This window comes from Trachypithecus francoisi, unplaced genomic scaffold (genome assembly GCF_009764315.1).
Source record: "Trachypithecus francoisi isolate TF-2019V2 unplaced genomic scaffold, Tfra_2.0 Lachesis_group20, whole genome shotgun sequence".
NCBI lineage: Eukaryota > Metazoa > Chordata > Mammalia > Primates > Cercopithecidae > Trachypithecus > Trachypithecus francoisi.
The window spans coordinates 36,892,371-36,913,453 of record NW_022681466.1 but is presented as its reverse complement, the minus strand read 5'-3'; the positions used below and the strand labels follow the sequence as shown (position 1 = coordinate 36,913,453).

Below are 21,083 nucleotides of genomic sequence, written 5' to 3'. Positions count from 1 at the left end.
CTACTCCCCTCAAGGTTGAAAATCCGAGTATAACTTTGGAGTCCAGAAAAACTTTACTAATAGCGTGACAATGAAAAGCCTTACCAAAAACATAAACGGTTGATAACACATCTTATATGCCTTCCACACTGTATTCTTACAGTAAAGTAAGCAGAGAAGGGAAATGTTATTAAGAAAATCATAAAGGCAGGGCATGATGGCTCATGCCTGTAAATTCCAGCACTTTGGGAGGCAAGGTAGGCGATCACTTGAGGTCAGGAGTTTGAGACCAGCCTGGCCAACATGGTGAAACCCCCGTCTGTACTAAACATACAAAAATTAGCCAGGAATGGTGGCATGTGCCTGTAGTCCCAGCTACTTGGGAGACTGAGGCAGGAGAATCACTTGAACCCGGGAGGTGGAGGTTGCAGTGAGCTGAGACTGCACCAATGCACTCCAGCCTGGGTGACAAAGCGAGACTCTGTCTCAAAAAATAATAATAATAATAAAGAAAGGTACGAACGAAGGAAGGAAGAAAGAAAGGGAGGGAGAAAAGGGAAGGAGGGAGGGAGGGAAAGAAAAGAGAGGAGAGAAGAGGGGAGGGGAGGTGGAGGAGGAGGGGAGGGAAGGAAAAAGAAAGGAAAAGGAAAGAAAATCATAAAGAAGAGAAAATACATTTTCAGTACTCTATTTATCATAAGTTTATGTCATCTGTTTAAAGTAAGAATCATCTGTCTGAAGTGGCAGGCAACCACAGCTGCAGACCTCAATCTACTTTACATATCAAACAGTTCAATTTTTTCCTATGTCATGATTTTCTCTGCTTCTTGGGAACACTTCCAGGATCACCAGTGGCACTTGATATGGGTCACATGGTGTTATTCAAGGTTTAGGGTACTGCACTAAACACAATAAAAAATATGTGAGAAACACAAGAGATCACTTTTACTGTGATATGCCATTTACTGGAAAGATGAAGTGCTCACGTGGAGATGATTAGCACCTCGAATACTTACAATATTTGAGTTTACCATAAAAACAAGAGGTGGCTATGAAATTATTATAGTAATATAATATATATTACAGTTAATTTTATGCAGTTATGGTTTAATACTACATTTTTCTGTTTGCATTTTTCTTGACTGCAAATGATGCCATGTACGATCTGTGTTTGTATGCATAAGTTTTGATAAATTTTAACTTTTAATAATAGACGTATATATTTTATGGTAGTACCTGGTAAAATAAACTAATATCTACTTGTATTTTATGCATTCACAACATACCTCTCTCAATTTTTTGATGTTTCTAAGCTATGCGGTTCATCTGTGGCTTTTTCAAAATGTTGCAAATCTCCAAATATTTTTCCAATATATTCATTGAAAAAAAATCTGTGTATAAGTAGACCTGCGCTGTTCAAATCCATGTTGTTCAAGGGTCAACTGTATCTAGCTTTAGCAGCTCAATATATACACAGCGACGGGGATTCACCATGTTGGTCAGGCTGGTCTCAAACTCCTGACCTCATGATCCACCCGCTTGGCCTCCCAAAGTGCTAGGATTACAGGCGTGAGCCACCGTGCCCAGTCACATTTTTTGATTTCATAGCTGCTGACGTTTTTTGATATATTTCTCTATTGCCCACGTTGGAGTGCAGCGGCATGATCGCTGCAACCTCAATCTCCCAGTCTCAAGTGATCCTCCTATCTCAGCTTCCAAAGTAGCTAGGACTACAGGCATGCACGACACCCAGCTAATTTTTTTTATTTTTTGTAGAGAGGAGGTCTCGCTACGTTGTCAGGGCTGGTCTTAAACTCCTGGGATCAAACAATCCTTGAGATTCCGAAAAGTGCTGAGATTATAGGTGTGAGCCACCACAACCGGCCCTCCATTTGTATCCTTGCCTCAGTCCCTGCAAATACTGAGTATGTATTTGTCTTTCTTCATCCAATCACCGACTTACTCCTACACATAAAATCTTTCTTCTACACATAAAACGTCTCCATTCCTAACAAAGACTTCCATAAAGTCCTATCCAGGTCCTACATTCAAGTCCAAGGTCTCTATGTGATTTTCAATTCTTTCCACTAACTCTAAAGGTGACTCCTTGTGGTCTAGTGATCTATAAACTAAAAAGCAAGTTGTATCTCTTACATGTATTACACAATGGTGAAGCAGAAAAAAATATATCTACAATAGAAATTTCCATTCAGAAAAGGTAAAAGTGGAAAACATATGGAAGTCATGAAGGTAAACTGCCAGGGCAAGAGAGTACGTTTCTTGGTCAGCCCAGTTACAAGTCCAGGTTTTGTTCCCTGGGAGAAAAACACTGCCTACAGCCCTTCCTGGCCCTTAACCTTATTCCTTAGCAATTATTTTTCAAGAAGTGGGCAATGGGTCATGTGCTTTTGTTGAAGATCACACAGATCTTGTGGTTGCGTTGAATTTTACAACATGTATGACCAAATTCAGATAAATTTTATCAGCTAAATTTTGGCAGAGTCTGTAACACTGACAGTTATAAACTTAACCTTATTTTACCTTATAATACCAATTAAGGATAGAAGTTTCTCATAAAGATTCACTTGGATAGGATTCCAACTGTTTTTATCATCTACTACACTAGTCATGTCAGTAGTTCAGTTAATACACCAAGAATTTGAAATAAGTAATTATACATAAGGTATTTTCTGTAAGAGCGTTTTTGTACAAATTATTTCTTCAACATCTGGCATACCACTTAGAACATCCATAATTTATGTAATGTTCTTGATGTAAAGTTTTCTACAAGGAGTTCACTAGTCCCATTATGCTTAACTATATGTTAGATCTTCTATTATAAACTCTGTTTTTCAATAGCTTATAAAGCTGTTTAAATTTGCTCTAGCTTAAAACTTGACAATTAAGGACCATCAAGATAATAATGCACATATTTTTTAAAGTTCATATACGTTTGAAAAAAGAGAGTGATACACTCTGTTGTACTGTCATCTTACAGAACCCTTGAAATCTTTTTTGTCCTGTCTTATAAAAAGAAATGTATTAAGACAATGAAATTTAAGAACTAGCATGAATGTTACACTATGAACAAAAAGAGAGGCAATCAACATATGCACTAGTGAATATTTCACAGATTCTAGTTACAGGGAAAGATTTCAAACCAGTAACCTGCTTGTTGTTCTGTCAGCTATAATGTCAAGATCAAGATTTACCATAACAAAAATGTTAGCTGCTTTTCTCTAGTTAATATAAACAAGTTAATCATTTTACTATATTACAACAGTCAGTGACCAACAGTATCAAGAGCTATCAATGACTAGAGTTGTCAAGAAAGTTGTTAGCCCTTAATGCTAGCAAGTCTAACATAAAGGGATTTAATCAATAATATAGATCAACTAACATCAAAGAAACCAAATACAAATCACTATTCTGTGATACTGTCCCTAAACCTAGACTATCTGGTAAATATGCAGGTCCCCCCAGCCAGAGGACATCTAAATGCAACAAGACTACTTCAACATGAATTCACCAACACTAATAGGAAAATATCCTACTAATCAGCTGTTTGTTTTCACATGTTGATCACTATGTTTAAAAACACTCCAGAATCTAACATGGTTTTTGATTAATATATACAGTTTCCTCTAATCTAGAAAAAGGTTAAGTGTTCAAAGCTTGCAAAGTTAGCAAAGCTAACTAACTTCAGGTCTCCTCGTCTGCTGGTTATTGTCTTAGTCATTCTTTTAATAGGATTTTGCAGAATAATACAACTACTAAAAAGAAAATATTAATAAATAAAATATTTGCTAAGTTTACACAATATGCACAGCACTCTGGGGCATATTATTTTTTTTTAAGAAGTAAAGTCTGCTGATCAAGAATAACAACTTTGGCTGGGCATGGTAGCTCACGCCTGTAATTTGTTCTTTGGGAGGCTGATGCGGGAGGACTGCTTGAGCCCAGGAGTTTGTGACCAGCCTAGGCAATATGGTGAGACTCCGTCTCCACAAAAAATAAATAAACTGATTAACTGGGTATGGTAGCACATGCCTCTGTCCCACCTACTTGGGAGGCTGAGGTGGGAAAAATCGCTTGAGCCTTGGAGGTCGAGGCTACAATGAGCCATGATCGCGCCACTGCACTCCAGCCTGGGAGACAGAGTGAGACTGTCTCAAGATTTACATGAATAAGATTAGACAAGACGTACATGAACAATTAGTGAATAGGCCATTATCTAATAAAAATGTTGTGCTACGTACTACAGATTCAGACTTTAACGCCTGAAAGAGAGTTCAGGATAGGAGAAAAACAATGTTGGCTAAAATTATTGGACGCAGGCAAGGCACGATGGCTCAAGCCTTGTAATCCAGTCCCGTGGGAGGCTGGAACAGGCAGATAGCTTGAGTCCAAAACATCAAGCCCAGCCTGTGCAATATGGTGAAACTCTATCTCTACAAAAAATATAAAAAATTAGCCGGGCATGGTGGCACATGCCTATACTCCCAGCTACATGGGAGGCTGAGGCAGGATAATCTCTTGAACCTGAGAACTGGAGGTCGCAGTGAGCCAAGATGGCACCACCGCACAGCCTGGGTGACAGAGCAAGACTCTATCTAAAAAAAAAACAAAAAACAAAAAAAAACTATATAGAAATATTTTGTTATTAAATTTGTTTAAGGGGAGTAGATGTTCTGAGGAGGTGGCACCCTAAAGAAAATAAAAACACTACACAATTCAGAGTTGGTGAGGCCAGGCATGGTAGTGCATACGTGTAATCCCAGCAATTAGGGAAGTCAAGGCAGGGCGATCACCTGAGCTCTGAAGTTCAAGACCACCTGGGCAACATGGTGAAACCCCATCCCTACAAAAAAAACAAAAATTAGCTAGGCGTGGTGGCATGCACCTGTATTCCCAGCTACTTGAGAGGCTGAGGTGAGAGGATTGCTTGAGTTCAGGAGGTCGAGGCTGCAGTGAGCCGAAATTGCACGACTGCACTCTAGTCTTGGTGGCAGAGTGAGACCCTGTCTCAAAAAAATATATAGTGGCCTTGGTTCAGAAAAAGACTAATCTCAAGGAGAATATATTTTTCATTTATTTTCCATTTACCTTGTTTTCTCAATCCCCTCAAATTCTGTTCATTATTTTATTCAAGAAATACATGGTTACTATTATAAGCAAGATTATAAGTACATAATAATATATACATATTTTTTTGAGACAGAGTCTCACTCTGTCGCCCAGGCTAGAGTGCAGTGGCGTGATCTTGGCTGACTGCAACCTCTGTCTCCTGGGTTCAAGCAATTCTCTTACCTCAGCCTCCCGAGTAGCTGGGATTACAGGCGCCCGCCACCACACGCAACTAATATTTGCATTTTTAGTACAGATGGGGGTTTCACCGTGTTGGCCAAGCTGGTCTCAAACTCCTGACCTCAGGTGATCTGCCCACCTCGGCCTCCCAAAGTACTGGGATTGCAGGCATGAGTCACCGTGCCCGGATTAGAAGAACAAAAAATATTAAGTACACTAATCTATCCTCAAAACAGTATGTCTAATGAGATATACACATAAGTGCTAAAAGGTATAAATGGCCAGGCACGGTGGCTTACACCTGTAATCCCAGCACTTTAGGAGGCCGAGGCAGGGGGATCACCTGAGGTCAGGAGTTCGAAACCAGTCTGGCCAACATGCTAAAAACCCGTCTCTACTAAAAATACAAAATTAGCCAGGCGTGGTGGTGGGCACCTGCAATCCCAGCTACTTGGGAAGCTGAGGCAGCAGAATTGCATGAACCTGGGAGGCAGAGTTTGCAGTGAGCTGAGATCATGCCATTGCACTCCACCCTGGGCAACAAGAGCAAAACTCCATCACGAAAAAAAAAAAAGTATAAACTGCCATGAGTTCTTATTCCTCACCTAAAATATTCTCTGCACTGGAATTTATAACAGTAAGTCTTCAGAAGTAAAAATCAGAGCTCCATTAATCCTAGATAAATCTTTCTTTTGTTCTAAAAATATTTGGCTGGGCGCGGTGGCTCAAGCCTGTAATCTCAGCACTTTGGGAGGCCAAGACGGGCGGATCACGAGGTCAGGAGATGGAGACCATCCTGGCTAACACGGTGAAACCCCATCTCTACTAAAAAAGACAAAAAACTAGCCGGGCGTGGTGGCGGGTACCTGTAGTCCCAGCTACTCCAGAGGCTGAGGCAGGATAATGGTGTGAACGCGGGAGGCGGAGCTTGCAGTGAGCTGAGATCTGGCCACTGCACTCCAGCCTGGGCGACAGAGCAAGACTCTGTCTCAAAAAAAATAAATAAATGAAATAAAAAATAAAAATATAAAGCTACTGTTTTCAGGAAAACAATTTGGAAACTTACACTGCTCCCTTATATAATATATTCTAAAATGGTTATCCTTTTTAAGTGCATGATCCTTTTATACTAAAATCACAAAAAACCTTTCCTTGCTCTTAAAAAATGTTATTACTTTTACTATTAAAACAAAACATTGGGGGGAGGGGGGAGAGATAGCATTAGGAGATATACCTAATGTAAATGACGAGTTAATGGGTGCAGCACACCAACATGGCACATGTATACACATGTAACAATCTGCATGTTGTGCACATGTACCCTAGAACTTAAAGTATAACAAAAAAAAAACAAATTATTAGCTAGGGAATAAAGTTCTTTCCATCTACAATTGGCAGCTTGTGTAGTCCTGTAGCTTTCTTTATAGATATATTGATATTAAAATATTGCTATTGTATCTCAAAACATTAATTTCAGAATCTCACCAAGAATAATGATCCTCTGTTTACTCAGACTTAAAGGTCCAAGCTCTCCATAGGATTTTTTTTTTCTCCATAGGATTTTAAAACAGAACTCACAAGGGTCATATGTACTGACCCTTCCCAAGCTTTGCAACTAATTACCTTGTTTATAAATCCCATCATTTAACTTGATCTCCCTGCAGTTGTGGAATACAGATCATCCATTCCATGAGTCTATCTACCCTCTAAAACTAAATTCAAGCTTCAAAATTACCAGCCCTGCCAGGCTCACTGGCTCATACCTGTAATCCCAACACTTTGGGAGGCCGAGGTAGGAGGATCGTTTGAGCTCAGGAGTTCAAAACCAGCCTGGGCAAGATGGCAAAACCATGATTCTACAAAAAATACAAAAATCCATTGTCTTTTTAGATCTTTGTTGGTTTAAAGTCTGTTTTATCAGAGACTAGGATTGCAACCCCTGCTTTTTTTGGCTTTCCATTTGATTGGTAGATCTTTCTCCATCCCTTTATTTTGAGCCTATGTGCGTCTTTGCATGTGAGATGGGTCTCCTGAATAAAGCACACTGATGGGTCTTGACTCTTTATCCAATTTGCCAATCTATGCCTTTTAACTGGGGTATTTAGCCTATTTACATTTAAGGTTAATATTGTTACGTATGAATTTGATCCTGTCATTATGATGTTAGCTGGTTATTTTGCCTGTTAATTGATGTAGTTTCTTCACAGCATTGATGGTCTTTACAATTTGTGGGTAACCTGACCTTTCTCTCTGGCTGCCCTTAATATTTTTTCCTTCATTTCAACCTTGGTGAATCTGACAATTATGTGTCTTGGGGTTGCTCTTCTCGAGGATTATCTTTGTGGTGTTCTCTGTATTTCCTGAATTTGAATGTTGGCCTGCCTTGCTAGGTTGGGGAAGTTCTCCTGGATAATATCCTGAAGAGTGTTTTCCAGCTTGGTTCCATTCTCCCCATCACTTTTTGCAGTGGCTGGTAGCAGTTGTTTCTTTCCATGTTTAGTGCTTCTTTCAGGAGCTCTTGTAAGGCAGGCCTGGTGGTGACAAAATCTCTCAGCATTTGCTTGTCTGTAAAGGATTTTATTTCTCCTTCACTTATGAAGCTTAGTTTGGCTGGATATGAAATTCTGGGTTGAAAATTCTTTTCTTTAAGAATGTTGAATATTGGCCCCCACGCTCTTCTGGCTTGTAGGGCTTTTGCCGAGAGAATACCAATCAAATGTAGATTTGGTCTTTTCACATAGTCTCATGTTTCTTGGAGGCTTTGTTCATTTCTTTTTTTTTTTTTTTGAGACGGAGTCTCGCTCTGCTGCCCAGGCTGGAGTGCTGTGGCCGGATCTCAGCTCACTGCAAGCTCCGCCTCCCGGGTTCACGCCATTCTCCTGCCTCAGCCTCCCGAGTAGCTGGGACTACAGGCGCCCGCCACCCCGCCCGGCTAAATTTTTTGTATTTTTTAGTAGAGACGGGGTTTCACCGTGTTAGCCAGGATGGTCTCGATCCCCTGACCTCATGATCCGCCCGTCTCGGCCTCCCAAAGTGCTGGGATTACAGGCTTGAGCCACTGCGCCCGGCCTGTTCATTTCTTTTTACTCTTTTTTCTCTAACCTTGTCTTCTCACTTTATTTCATTAATTTGATCTTCAATTACTGATACCCTTTCTTCCACTTGATCGAATCGGCTACTGAAGCTTGTGCATGCATCACAAAGTTCTCATGCCATGGTTTTCAGCTCCAACAGGTCATTTAGGGTCTTCTCTACACTGTTTATTCTAGTTAGCCATTTGTCTAACCTTTTTTCAAGGTTTTTCGTTTCCTTGCCATGGGTTCGAACATCCTCCTTTAGCTCGGAGAAGTTTGTTATTACCGACCTTCTGAAGCCTACTTCTGTCAACTCGTCAAAGTCATTCTCTGTAATTATCAGCTTTTCTGCTCTGGTTTCTCCTCATCTTTGTAGTTTTTATCTACGTTTGGTTTTTGATGTTGGTGACCTACAGATGGGATTTTGGTGTAGGTGTCCCTTCTGTTGATTTTGATGCTATTCCTTTCTGTTTGCTAGTTTTTCTTCTAACAGCCAGGTCCTTCAGCTGCAGATCTGTTGGAGTTTGCTGGAGGTCCACTCAAGACGCTGTTTGCCAGGGTATCACCAGTAGAGGCTGCAGAACAGCAAATATTGCAGAATAGCAAATATTGCTGCCCGATCCTTCCTCTGGAAGCTTTGTCCCAGAGGGGCACCCACATATATGAGGTGTCTGTAGGCCCCTACTCAGAGGTGTCTCCCAGTTAGGCTACACGGGGGTCAGGGACCCACTTGAGGAGGCAGTCTGTCCATTCTCAGAGCTCAAACGCCACGCTGGGAGAGCCACTGCTCTTTTCAGAGCTGTCAGACAGGGACGTTTAAGTCTGCAGAAGTTGTCTGCTGCGTTTTGTTCAGCTATGCCCTGCCCACAGAGGTGGAGTCTAGAGGCAGTAGGCCTTGCTGAGCTGCAGTGGGCTCCACTCAGTTCAAGTTTCCTGGCAGCTCTGTTTACCTACTCAAGCCTCAGCAATGGCGGATGCCCCTCAGCCAGGCTGCCGCCTCACAGTTTGATCTCAGACTGCTGCGCTAGCAGTGAGCAAGGCTCCGTGGGCATGGGACCCGCGGAGTCAGGCACGGGAGAGAATCTCCTTCTCTGCTGGTTCCTAAGACCTTGGGGAAAGTGCAGTATTTGAACAGGAGTGTCCTGTTTTTCTAGGTACAGTCTGACACAGATTCCCTTGGCTAGGAAAGGGAAATCCCCTGACCCCTTGTGCTTCCCAGGTGAGGCGACGCCCTGCCCTGCTTCAGCTCGCCCTCGTGGGCTGCACCCATTGTCCAACCAGTCCCAATGAGATGAACCAGGTACCTCAGTTGGAAATGCAGAAATCATTCGTCTTCTGCATCAATCACACTGGGAGCTGCAGACCAGAGCTGTTTCTATTTGGCCATCTTGGGCCATTACATAATGATAAAGGGATCAATTCAACAAGAAGAGCTATCTCTCCCAAATATATATGCACCCAATGCAGGAGCACCCAGATTCATAAAGCAAGTTCTTAGAGACCTACAAAGAGACTTGGACTCCCACACAATAATAACAGGAGACTTTAACACTCCACTGTCAATATTACACAGATCAACGAGACAGAAGGTTAACAAGGATATCCAGGACTTGAACTCAGCTCTGCACCAGGCAGACCTAACAGACATCTACAGAACTCTCCACCCCAAATCAACAGAACATACATTCTCAGCACATCACACTTATTCTAAAATTGACCACATAATTATAAGTAAAGCACTCCTCAGCAAACGTAAAAGAACAGAAATCACAACAAACTGTCTCTCACACCACAGTGTAATCAAATTAGAACTCGGGATTAAGAAACTCACGCAAAACCGCAAAATTACATGGAAATTGAACAACCTGCTCCTGAATGACTACTGAGTAAATAACGAAATGAAGGCAGAAATAAAGATGTTCTTTGAAACCAATGGAACAAAGACACAGTGTACCAGAATCTCTGGGACACATTTAAAGCGTGTGTAGAGGGAAATTTATAGCACTAAATGCCCACAAGAGAAAGCAGGAAAGATCTAAAATCGACACCCTAACATCACAATTAAAAGAACTAGAGAAGGCCAGGCGTGGTGGCTCATGTCTGTAATCCCAGCACTTTGGGAGGCCAAGACGGGTGGATCATGAGGTCAGGAGTTCAAGACCAGCCTGGCCAAGATGGTGAAACCCCATCTCTACTAAAAACACAACAAATTAGCCGGGCATGGTGGCAGATGCCTGTAATCCCAGCTACTCGGGAGGCTGAGGCAGGAGAATTGCTTGAACTCAGAGGGCGGAGGTTGCAGTGAGCTGAGATCACGCCACTTCACTCCAGCCTGGGCAACAGAGTCAGACTCCATCTCAAAAAAAAACTAGAGAAGCAAGAGCAAACAAAAACAAATGCAATCTCTATACTATATAATACTATATAAATCACAGGAGTCAAAAGCACACAACATATGTTAGACATAGAAACTGTCGGCCGGATGAGGTGGCTCACACCTGCGTTGGGAGGCTGAGGTGGGGGGATCACAAGGTCAAGAGATTGAGACCATCCTACCCAACATGGTGAAACCCCATTTCTACTAAAAATACAAAAATTAGCCAGGCAAGGTGGCACGTGCCAGTAGTCCCAGCTACTTAGGAGGCTGAGGCAGGAGAATCGCTTGAATGACTCCTGACCCCTTGTGCTTCCCGGGTGCGGCGACGCCCTGCCCTGCTTCAGCTCGCCCTCCGTGGGTGTGGAGGTTGCAGTGAACTAAGATCATGCCACGGCACTCTAGCCTGGGCAGCTGAGTGACACTCTGTCTCAAAAAAAAAGAAAAAAGAAACTGTCTGTCAGGCGCAGTGGCTCATGCCTGTAATCCCAGCACTTTGGGAGGCCAAGACAGGTAGATCACCTGAGGTCAGGAGTTCAAGACCAGCCTGGCCAACATGGTAAAATCTTGTCTCCACTAAAAATAAAAAAAAAATTAGCTGGGCATGGTGGTGGGTGCCTGTAATCCCAGTTACTCGGGAGGCTGAGGCAAGAGAATCGCTTGAACCTGGGAAGCGAAACTTGCAGTGAGCCAAGATCATGCCATTGCATGCCAGCCTGGGCAACAAGAGCAAATCTCTGTCTCAAAAAAAAAAAAAAATAGAAACTGGGGTTAATTAAAAATGGCAAAGAATGGTTCTATATAATATACCAAGTCTAAAATTGCTATTATATATATATATATATATTTTTTTTTTTTTTTTGAGGCAGAGTCTCACTCTGTCGCCCGGGCTGGAGTGCAGTGGCATGGTCTCGACTCACTGCAACCTCCACCTCCCGGGTTCAAGCAATTCTCCTGCCTCAGCCTCCTGAGTAGCTGGGATTACAGGCACCCGCCACTAAGCCCAGCTAATTTTTTGCTATTTTTAGTAGAGATGGGGTTTCACTATGTTGGCCAGGCTGGTCTCGAACTCCTGACCTCATGATTCACCCGCCTCAGTCTCTCAAAGTGCTGGGAGTATAGGCGTGAGCCACTGCGCCCGGCCATAATTTTTATTATCTTATAAAATTTATTTTTTTTTTCTTTTCAGACAAGGTCTCACTGTCACCCAGGCTGGAGTACAGTGGTGCAATCATAGCTCGCTCTAGCCTCAATCTCCTGGACTCAAGCAATCCTCCTGCCTCAGCCTCCTGAGTACCTGGGACTTACAGGCAAACACCACCACGTCTGCTAATTTTTTTTGGTTGTTGTTTTTAAGTAGAGACGAGGTCTTGCTATGTTGCCCAGGCTGGTCTGGAACTCCTGAGCTCAAGTGATCCTCCTGCCTCGATCTCCCAAAGTGCTGAGATTACAGGCATAAGCCAACATACCCAGCCAATAAATTTTATTCTTATTTCTCATTTAGAATTACAAAATGCACATCTGCGTATATAACTACAAAATAGTAAACTTTTATTTTATTTTTTTTGAGACAATGTCTCAATATGTTGTCCAGACTGGACTCGAGTTCTTGGGCTTAAGCAAGCTTCCTGTTTCAGCCTCCTAAGTAGCTAGGATGATAGGTACACACAGTGGCACCTGGCTCAACATATTATTTTTAGAAAGAGAATATTTATATCAAGTTAGCACATTTTATCTCTACCTAAACATTTTAGTAGAACTTAAATAAAAATTTAATTAAGTCCCAATAAGCTAGTATTTCATTTGCAACATTTAATTTTATAGAATTAACTACGTTTTACTATATGCAAAAGTTTTATTTAACATAAAATTTATAAAACATACTTGCAACATAAAAATTTTTATGTCACAGAGATTAACTTTTTAAGAATAAGAAGCCAATCATGGAAATGTTCCCATGATCATAATCAGTGGCTATTAAAGCTCAAAAGTACAAAAGAAACAGAATTACAGCTCTGCAGTACTCCCATTTGGCCTCTAAGAACACAGCCATGTTGACATCTAAAACAAAACCTTGTTTACTCACTCAGGAAGAAAAATAACTACAGGTAAGATCAAATCTGTTAAGAGCAGAAGGCCCCTCAGGAACTTAGGCTGGTGGATAACTACCTCAAAGGAAAACTTAGAACAAAACGATTACCTCAGCAACTTTCGGAGGCACTCCATCCCCAAGCACCTCCCGGATGAAGCAGTGCTGGCCCATGTAATATGAGAGTCCACAGGTCCTCTTGAAGGCATCCTTCAGTCGTTTTAGCTCTACATCTGTAACTGCAATTTGGAAACAGAAGATGGGTAAGGAATCAGGAGAGAAAAGAGGTCTCTCATAATTTTTTTCAACCTGGTTCCTAAGAAAAATTGAGGCTAGACACAGTGGCTCACGCCTATAATCCCAGTACTTTGTGAGGCCAAGAGAGGTGAATCACTTAAGGCCAGGAGTTCAAGATCAGCCTGGTCAACATGGTGAAATCCCATCTTTACAAAAATTACAAAAATTAGCCAGGCATGGTGGTGCACGCCTATAATCCCAGCTACTTGGGAGGCTGAGGCACGATAATCACTTGAACCTGGGAGACGGAGGTTGCACTGAGCCAAGACCATGCCACTGCACTCCAGCCTGGACAATAGAGTGAGACTCTGTCTCAAAAAAATAAATAAATAAAAAGGAAAAAAAAGAAAAATTGGCAAATATTACACTTCTTTTTTGGTTAAGTAAAACAAAACTCTATGACATTTTGTCATAATTCTAATATTTTCAAATCTAATTTAGAAAATAAGTATATATATATATAATATATATATATATATATATTTTTTTTTTTTTTTAAAGAGATGGATCTCGCCATGTTGCCCAGGCTGGTCTTGAACTCCTGCGCTCAGGCAATCCTCCCACCTTGGCCTCCAGAAGTGCTGGGATTATAGGCATGAGCCACCACACCAAGCCAAAATTCTTAACCCTCAATTTTCAAAAGACAAAACTTTAATATACGCATACAAATTTTAGGCAGGGGCGAAGAAGTAACGAATATTTCAAATTAGCAGGTAAGCTAAATGCCATTGGATTCTGGCATTGATGTTTTCAGTAGCAATACATTAATCTCCTTTGTGATAAAAATAATATTATTTGTACTCTTTGAGTACACCTCCATCCATGTGGAGAACAGTCCTCAAGTTTAGCTTGGATTTTGTCATTATTTACAAAGAAAATAATAAATAGATGATATTAACAACCTAAAATTTTTAGATACTCATTATCAAAAATAAAAAAATTACTGAGCCATTATTTTATGCATTGAAAACTTTTTTTCACTATATGGAACAATCTCTATCTACAAGAACAAATAAATAAACACCCTTTACTATTACATGATCAGTACCACAATCACAATGGAGGCACAGAAATGGTACCTTTGACCCATGCTAGAGAAAACAAATTCTTCCAGATGAAGAGGATTACATTAAATTTTAAAGGCTAAACCAAGCAAAATGAACGGGGACATGCTGGTCAGAAATTACAGTTCGCTTCAAAGTACAATGAAGTATAGAAACGTATGGTAAAAGTATCTTACTACAGCAAAATAAACAAAGCACAGAGTAGCAAATGATAAACCTAGAGAGGTAGTGAGACCAAGTCACAGAGACTCTGTCCTGTCATAAGGAAGGGACACAGTCAGATACAACTCAGATAAAAACTGCAGGCAGCCAAGAAACAAAACACAGTTAGATATAATTCAGATAGCTTGCTCTACCAGTAATATAGAGAACAGAACAAATCTGGAAGCGACAGCCTGCTACTACAAGAAAAGGAGCTAAATTTGGGAAATATCCAGAGAGTCAGTAGAACTTGAAGCTAGACTGAGAGTAGAAGCAGTACTGGGAAGCTTTTTTTTTCTTTTTTTGAGATGGAGTCTCGCTCTGTTGCCCAGGCTGGAGTGCAGTGGCACAATCTCAGATCACTATAACCTCTGTCTCCCAGGTTCAAGCAGTTTGCCTGCCTCAACCTCCCAAGTACCTGAGACTACAGGCGCTCACTACCACGCCAGGCTAATTTTTGTATTTTTAGTTTCACCATGTTGGCCAGGCTGGTCTTGAACTCCTGACCTCAAGTGATCTGCCCACCTTGACTGGGATTACAGGCGTGAGACATCGCGCCCAGCCAGTACTGAGAAACTTCAAGGATTATGTTATTTTGTAGACAGAGAATGTAAGAATAAGTCAGGAAAGGCCAGGCGCGGTGGCTCATGCCTGTAATCCCAGCACTTTGGGAGGCTCGGGAAAGGCCAGGTGCGGTGGCTCACGCCTGTAATCCCAGCACTTTGGGAGGCCAAGGCAGGTAGATTACGAGGTCAGGAGATCGAGACCATCCTGGCAAACACGGTAAAACCCCATCTCTACTAAAAATACAAAAGATTAGCTTGGCGTGGTGGTGGGCACCTGTAGTCCCAGATACTTGGAAGGCTGAGGCAGGAGAATGGCGTGAACCTGGGAGGCGGAGCTTGCAGTGAGCCAAGATAGACCACTGCACTCCAGCCTGGGCGACACAGCGAGACCCTGTCTCCAAAAAAAAAAAAAAAAAGGGGTAAGTCAGGAAAAAAGATGATAAACTTTAAGGACACTGAATATGGGAAACCCTGGAAAATGCAATGGGGTTTTAGAATGTTAAATATAAAGCTTAAGAGAGGTTTGATAGGAGTCATCAGTATAGAGGTAGTAATTAAAACCATGAGGAAGAAGCATAATGAGACATACCAAACTACAAGAAGCCAGTGTTTGTAGTTCTACAACAGGAAGGAAACAGAGGGAAAAACTAAGAGAGAGGAAGAAAATTGATATGGAATAGTCAGGAGAAAAGAAAGATAAGCAGAAGAGTATGTGCTCCAAGGGCCAGGAAAAGGGGACTTATCAAGTTAAGGCAGAAAGGACCAGCAAGATAAAGACTAGGCCAGGCGCAGTGGCTCATATCTATAATCATAGCACTTTGGGAGGCCAAGGCAGTAGGATGGCTTCAGGCCAGAAGTCAGAGACCACCCCAGGCAACATAGTGAGACATTGTCTCTACAAAAACAGAAAAATTAGCCACGCATGGTGGCACGTGCCTATAGCTACTCAGGAGGCTGAGATGGGAGGATCACTTGAGCCCGGGAAGTCAAGGCTGCAGTGGGCCATGATCGTGCCACTGCACTCCAGCCTGGGTGACAGAGCGAGACTTTGTCTTAAAAAAAAAAAAAAGATAAAGACTAAAGAGTGCTTGGCACACAGGTAATCAATTCAATAAATGCTTGTGGTAGGAAGGGAGGGTTCGTGGTTCATCAACATGTAGAGCAATGATAAAACAATAAGAACGACTAGTTGAATAAGTAGCTAGAGAAAAGTATGACTATTAGGTACTTTATTTAAAATTGGATTTATAATATTAATATTTGCAATTGAAGGAGGTAACTTTGGCTGCAGAATATGTATTTCTTCAAAATGCCTAATTTTCATTAATGGCTTTAGCAACAAATTAGGTTGTTCACATTCCAGTGAAGGAGACAAGAAAATTAAACATTAGAATAATATATTAGAATAACATTAGAATAATATATGATTAAATACTAGAATAACATATTAGAATATATTATGATAAAATTAATCTAATATATTAATTGTATATTAATCTAATAGATTACCTATATAACAGTATAGGTAATCTCCTATACTGTTGGTTACAGATTATTTGAAGAACTACTTGGTAACATGCTTTTTAAAAATATAATCTGGTGGCCGGGCACGATAGCTCACACCTGTAATGCCAGGACTTTGGGAAACTGAGGCAGGTGCATCCCTTGAGGCCAGGAGTTCAAGACCAGTCTGGCCAACATGGTGAAATCCCACCTCTACTAAAAATACAAAAATTAGCCAGCCTAGGTGGTGGGTTACTCAGTTACTCAGGTGGCTGAGGCAGGAGGATTGCTTGAGCTGAGGAGGCACAGGTTGCAGTGAGCTGAGATAGCCCCACTACACTCCAACCTGGACAATGACAGAGTGAGACTCCGTCTCAAAAAAAAAAAAAAAAAGTGTATGTATATATATATATATATATATATAGCCATCTGATAACTAATGAATTTATTCATTTAAACTGTTGGGAAATGTACATATAAATAAACTTTTAAAGCATTTATAAGAAGCAAACAATGTCCATCAACAAAGGACAGACTGAATAAATTATTGTATACACTTAGAATATCAGACACTGAAATGTTCCTATAGATCCATATTTACTGAAAATAAATACATTAAAATGTTCACCATACAGTGAAATGTTGAAAATTTTGAAAATAAAAATTTAAGCAAGACAGAAAATATAATAGAATCAAGCCTAAGTTCTGTTCTGTGGTTTTTGTTGTTTTTTTTTTTTTTTTTTTGAGATGGGGTCTCACTCTGTCACCCAGGCTGGGAGTGCAGTGCCATGATCTCAGTCACTGCAACCTCTGCCTCCCAGGCTCAAGCAATCCTCCCGCCTCAGCCTCCTAAGTAGCTGGGACCACAGGCTCCCACTGCCACGTGTGGATAATTTTTTGAATATTTAAGTAGCGATGGGGTTTTGCCATGTTTCCCAGATAGGTCTCAAACTCCTGAGCTCAAGCAATCCACCTGCCTTGGCCTCTCAATAGTGCTAGGATTACAGGTGTGGTAATTTTTTTTTTTTTTTTGAGACTGAGTCTTGATCTGTTGCCCAGGCTGGAGTGCAGTGGCATGATCACAGCTCACTGCAACTTCCACCTCCCAGGTTCAAGCGATTCTCCTGCCTCAGCCTCCCCAGTAGCAGGGATTACAGGCACCTACCATAACACTGGGTAAATTTTATATTTTTAGTAGAGAGGGGGTTTCACCACGTTGGCCACGCTGGTCTGAAACTCCTGACCTCAAGTGATCTGCCAGCCTAGGCCTCCCAAAGTGCTGGGATTACACACATGGGCCACCGTGCCCTGCCCAGGTGTGGTAAATTTTTTAAATAAAGAAATGATATTAGTTATCTTTGTATTAGAAAGAAAAAGTAGCTTCAGAAAAGGAAAAAGAGACTTCTGAAAAATCTTCTCTCTCTCCCTGTATCCCTCTCTCAGTAAAATTACAGTGAGAATAAAAGAAGATATAAACTCACAAGGACAGAGGGATAAAAAACTACATAATGGGACGGGCGTGGTGGCTCACGCCTGTAATCCCAGCACTTTGGGAGGCCGAGGTGGGCGGATCACCTGAGGTCGGGAGTTCAAGATCAGCCTGACCAACATGGAGAAACCCCGTCTCTACTAAAAATACAAAAAAAAATTAGCCGGGCATGGTGGTGCATGCCTGTAATTCCAGCTACTCGGGAGGCTGAGGCAGGAGAATTGCTTGAACATGGGAGGCGGAGGTTGCGGTGAGCCGAGATGGTGCCATTGCACTCCAGCCTGGGCAACAAGAGCGAAACTCCGTCTCAAAAAAACAAAAAATAAAACAAAAAAAAAACTACATAATGGGTACAATGTACCCTACTCGGGTGATGGGTGCATTAAAATCTCAGATTTCACTACTGTACACTTCATCCATGTAACGAAAAACCATCTGTATCCCAAAAGCTATTGAAATTTTTTTTTAAACTCACAAACACAACAATAGGAGAAGAGAAAAATTAGCACCTAAGAGACAGTCAAAATTTTCTGGTGCACATTAAGCATCTGAAGTGGTCACTGACCTAAACCAATCCAAGAAAGTTAAAACCTAAGCACTAGCAGCCAAGAAATTCAAACAAGAAGCAAACGAATTTACCCTGACCATAGCCCCAAAAGGCTCAGAAATGGATGGTACCAATTACCACAAAAGTCGGGGTGTAAAAGGTGAGGCTGCGGAAAAAAAGTAGAGATTGGTTGAAAGTCTACGAGGAGTGGTTAGACTCTCTGGTTCCTTGCAGCACAAGGCAATCAGGCACCAATCTACCACCTACCCAAACCCCCATCACCTTCATACCAACCTTTCAGCAACTCCTGGGCTCAAGTGATCCTCCCACCTCTGCTGCCCAAGTAGTTGGGACTACAGGCATGCACTACTGTGTCAGGCCCTTCCTAGCTATTTTTAAATTGTACTTTTATCTGATTATTTTCAACAAGCATTAATTAAATGTCTACTGTGCCAGGCTTTTTTTTTTCTTTCTTTCTTTTTTTTTTTGAGATGGAGTCTCACTCTGTCTCCCAGGCTAGAATGAGTGATCTCGGCTCACTGCAACCTCCGTCTCCCAGGTTCAAGCAATTCTCCTGCCTCAGCCTCCCGAGTAGCTGGAAGTACAGGTGCGCACCACCACACCCAGCTAAGTTTTGTATTTTCAGTAGAGGCAGGGTTTCACCATGTTGGCCAGGCTGGTCTTGAACTCCTGACCTCAGGTGATCCACCTCCCTCATCCTCCCAAAGTGCTGGGATTACAGGCATGAGCCACCACACCCAGCTGTCAGGCATTTATTAAACGTCTACTTATATCAGTCAAGATGAGTAATACGTAGTCTCCATATTCTAATACTTGAAAATTTAGTAGAAATGATAGGACACAACAAAAATAACTATAATACCAGATAGGAAACATTAAAGTAGAGGTATTCGATGGAGTTCCAAAATAGGGAATAATCAGGAAAGGCTTCTAAGAAGTGGTGATTCCTAAAGAGTAGGGGTTCACCTGGCCAAAAAAAAAAAAAAAAAAAAAAGCAAAGGGCTATTCTGTGCAGGGAAAACACATATAAAAGAATAAAGTGGCATGGATAATCAAATAATTGCAAGTAGTATGATATAAATGGAGTATAGGGTATAAGAAGCAGAGTTGCCAGAAATGAGGTTAGAATGATAATGGGCAGACAAAACAGAACCCTGACTTTAGTCAAGATGATAATGTCCTTAGCTAAATGACTATACTTTTCAGTTTCCCTTGCAACTAGAAATAGTCAATGAAATGTAGTAGAAATGACTAGGGGGGACCTCCAAGAAGGCTTCTTAAAAGGTAACAGCTGGCAAATATCCTTTTGCCCTTATCTCTTCTTCCCACCTGGCACTCAGATACAATGACTGCATCTCCAGCAGCCATTTTACACATCTATATTTGAGTGAACGTCAAAGTTATAAGCCATACAGTAAGGATGGCGAGGTCAAAAAGATTTTTAAAAGCCTAGATGGCCTTTCGGCCAGAACCGCCATCTTCCAGTAATTTGCCAAAATGATGAACACAAAGAGAAAGAGGAGAGGCAACCGATACATGTTCTCTAGGCCTTTTAGAAAACATGGAGTTGTTCCTTTGGCCACGTATATGCGAATCTATAAGAAAGGTGATATCGTAGACATCAAGGGAATGGGTACTGTTCAAAAAGGAATGACCCACAAGTGTTACCATAGCAAAACTGTAAGAGTCTACCATGTTACCCAGCATGCTGTTGGCATTGTAAACAAACAAGTTAAGGGCAAGATTCTTGCCAAGAGAATTAATGTGCGTATTGAGCACATTAAGCACTCTAAGAACTGAGATAGCTTCCTGAAACGCGTGAAGGAAAATGATCAGAAAAAGAAAGAAGCTAAAGAGAAAGGTACCTGGGTTCAACTGAAGCCCCAGCCTGCTCCACCCAGAGAAGCACACTTTGTGAGAACCAATGGGAAGGAGCCTGAGCTGCTGGAACCTATTCCCTACGAATTCATGGCATAATAGATGTTAAAAAAAATAAAAGACTTCTGGGCTGGAAAAAAAAAAAAAAAGCCTAGATGACCATGGAACTGCCACATGACCCTTGGATATCCTACCTCCAGATTTACGTGTGAAAACAATAAACCCTTATGTCTTATTTAAACTATTATTTTGTTTAATATACATCCAGACTTAAACCTAACTGATAAAGGTATCAGGTACAAGTTCATGGAAGGACATTCTAAGCCATGTTAAAAATCCTTTCCTGGCTTTAAACAAAGAAGTAACAATCAGGTTTACATGCACACTGGTGTCAATGCAATAAACACACTGGGAAAAGGTCAGAATGGCCGTATAAAGACCAGTTAAGCCGTTACTGCTTTCGTTCACACAAGAAATGAACTCAAGAGAAGAACTCCAAGGCATGGCCTCAAGTGATCCTCTCGCCTCTGTCTCCAAAGTGCTGGGATTACAGGCCTAAGGCATAAAGTAAAAAGGGAGGTAAGAAGGCAGATTCAAGAGATAAAGGTAACTGAACAGAGTTCACTGAATAATTAGCTATCAAAGGACAAGAAAGAAAAAAATGATCTTTGATGATTTCAAGGCGTCTGCCTGT

At 41.4% G+C, this 21,083-nt stretch overlaps 1 protein-coding gene across 4 annotated transcripts in view; it reads right to left on the bottom strand.

The window, feature by feature from the left end:
• USP32 (ubiquitin specific peptidase 32) overlaps positions 1-21,083 on the bottom strand; it is a 225,218-nt gene that overhangs the window by 161,146 nt on the left and 42,989 nt on the right. For all 4 annotated transcript variants that reach the window (XM_033183779.1, XM_033183781.1, XM_033183780.1 and 1 more), the window contains one exon: positions 12,935-13,062. In XM_033183779.1, coding sequence (XP_033039670.1) covers positions 12,935-13,062 — 128 coding nt within the window. The remainder of the gene's footprint in view (positions 1-12,934; positions 13,063-21,083) is intronic.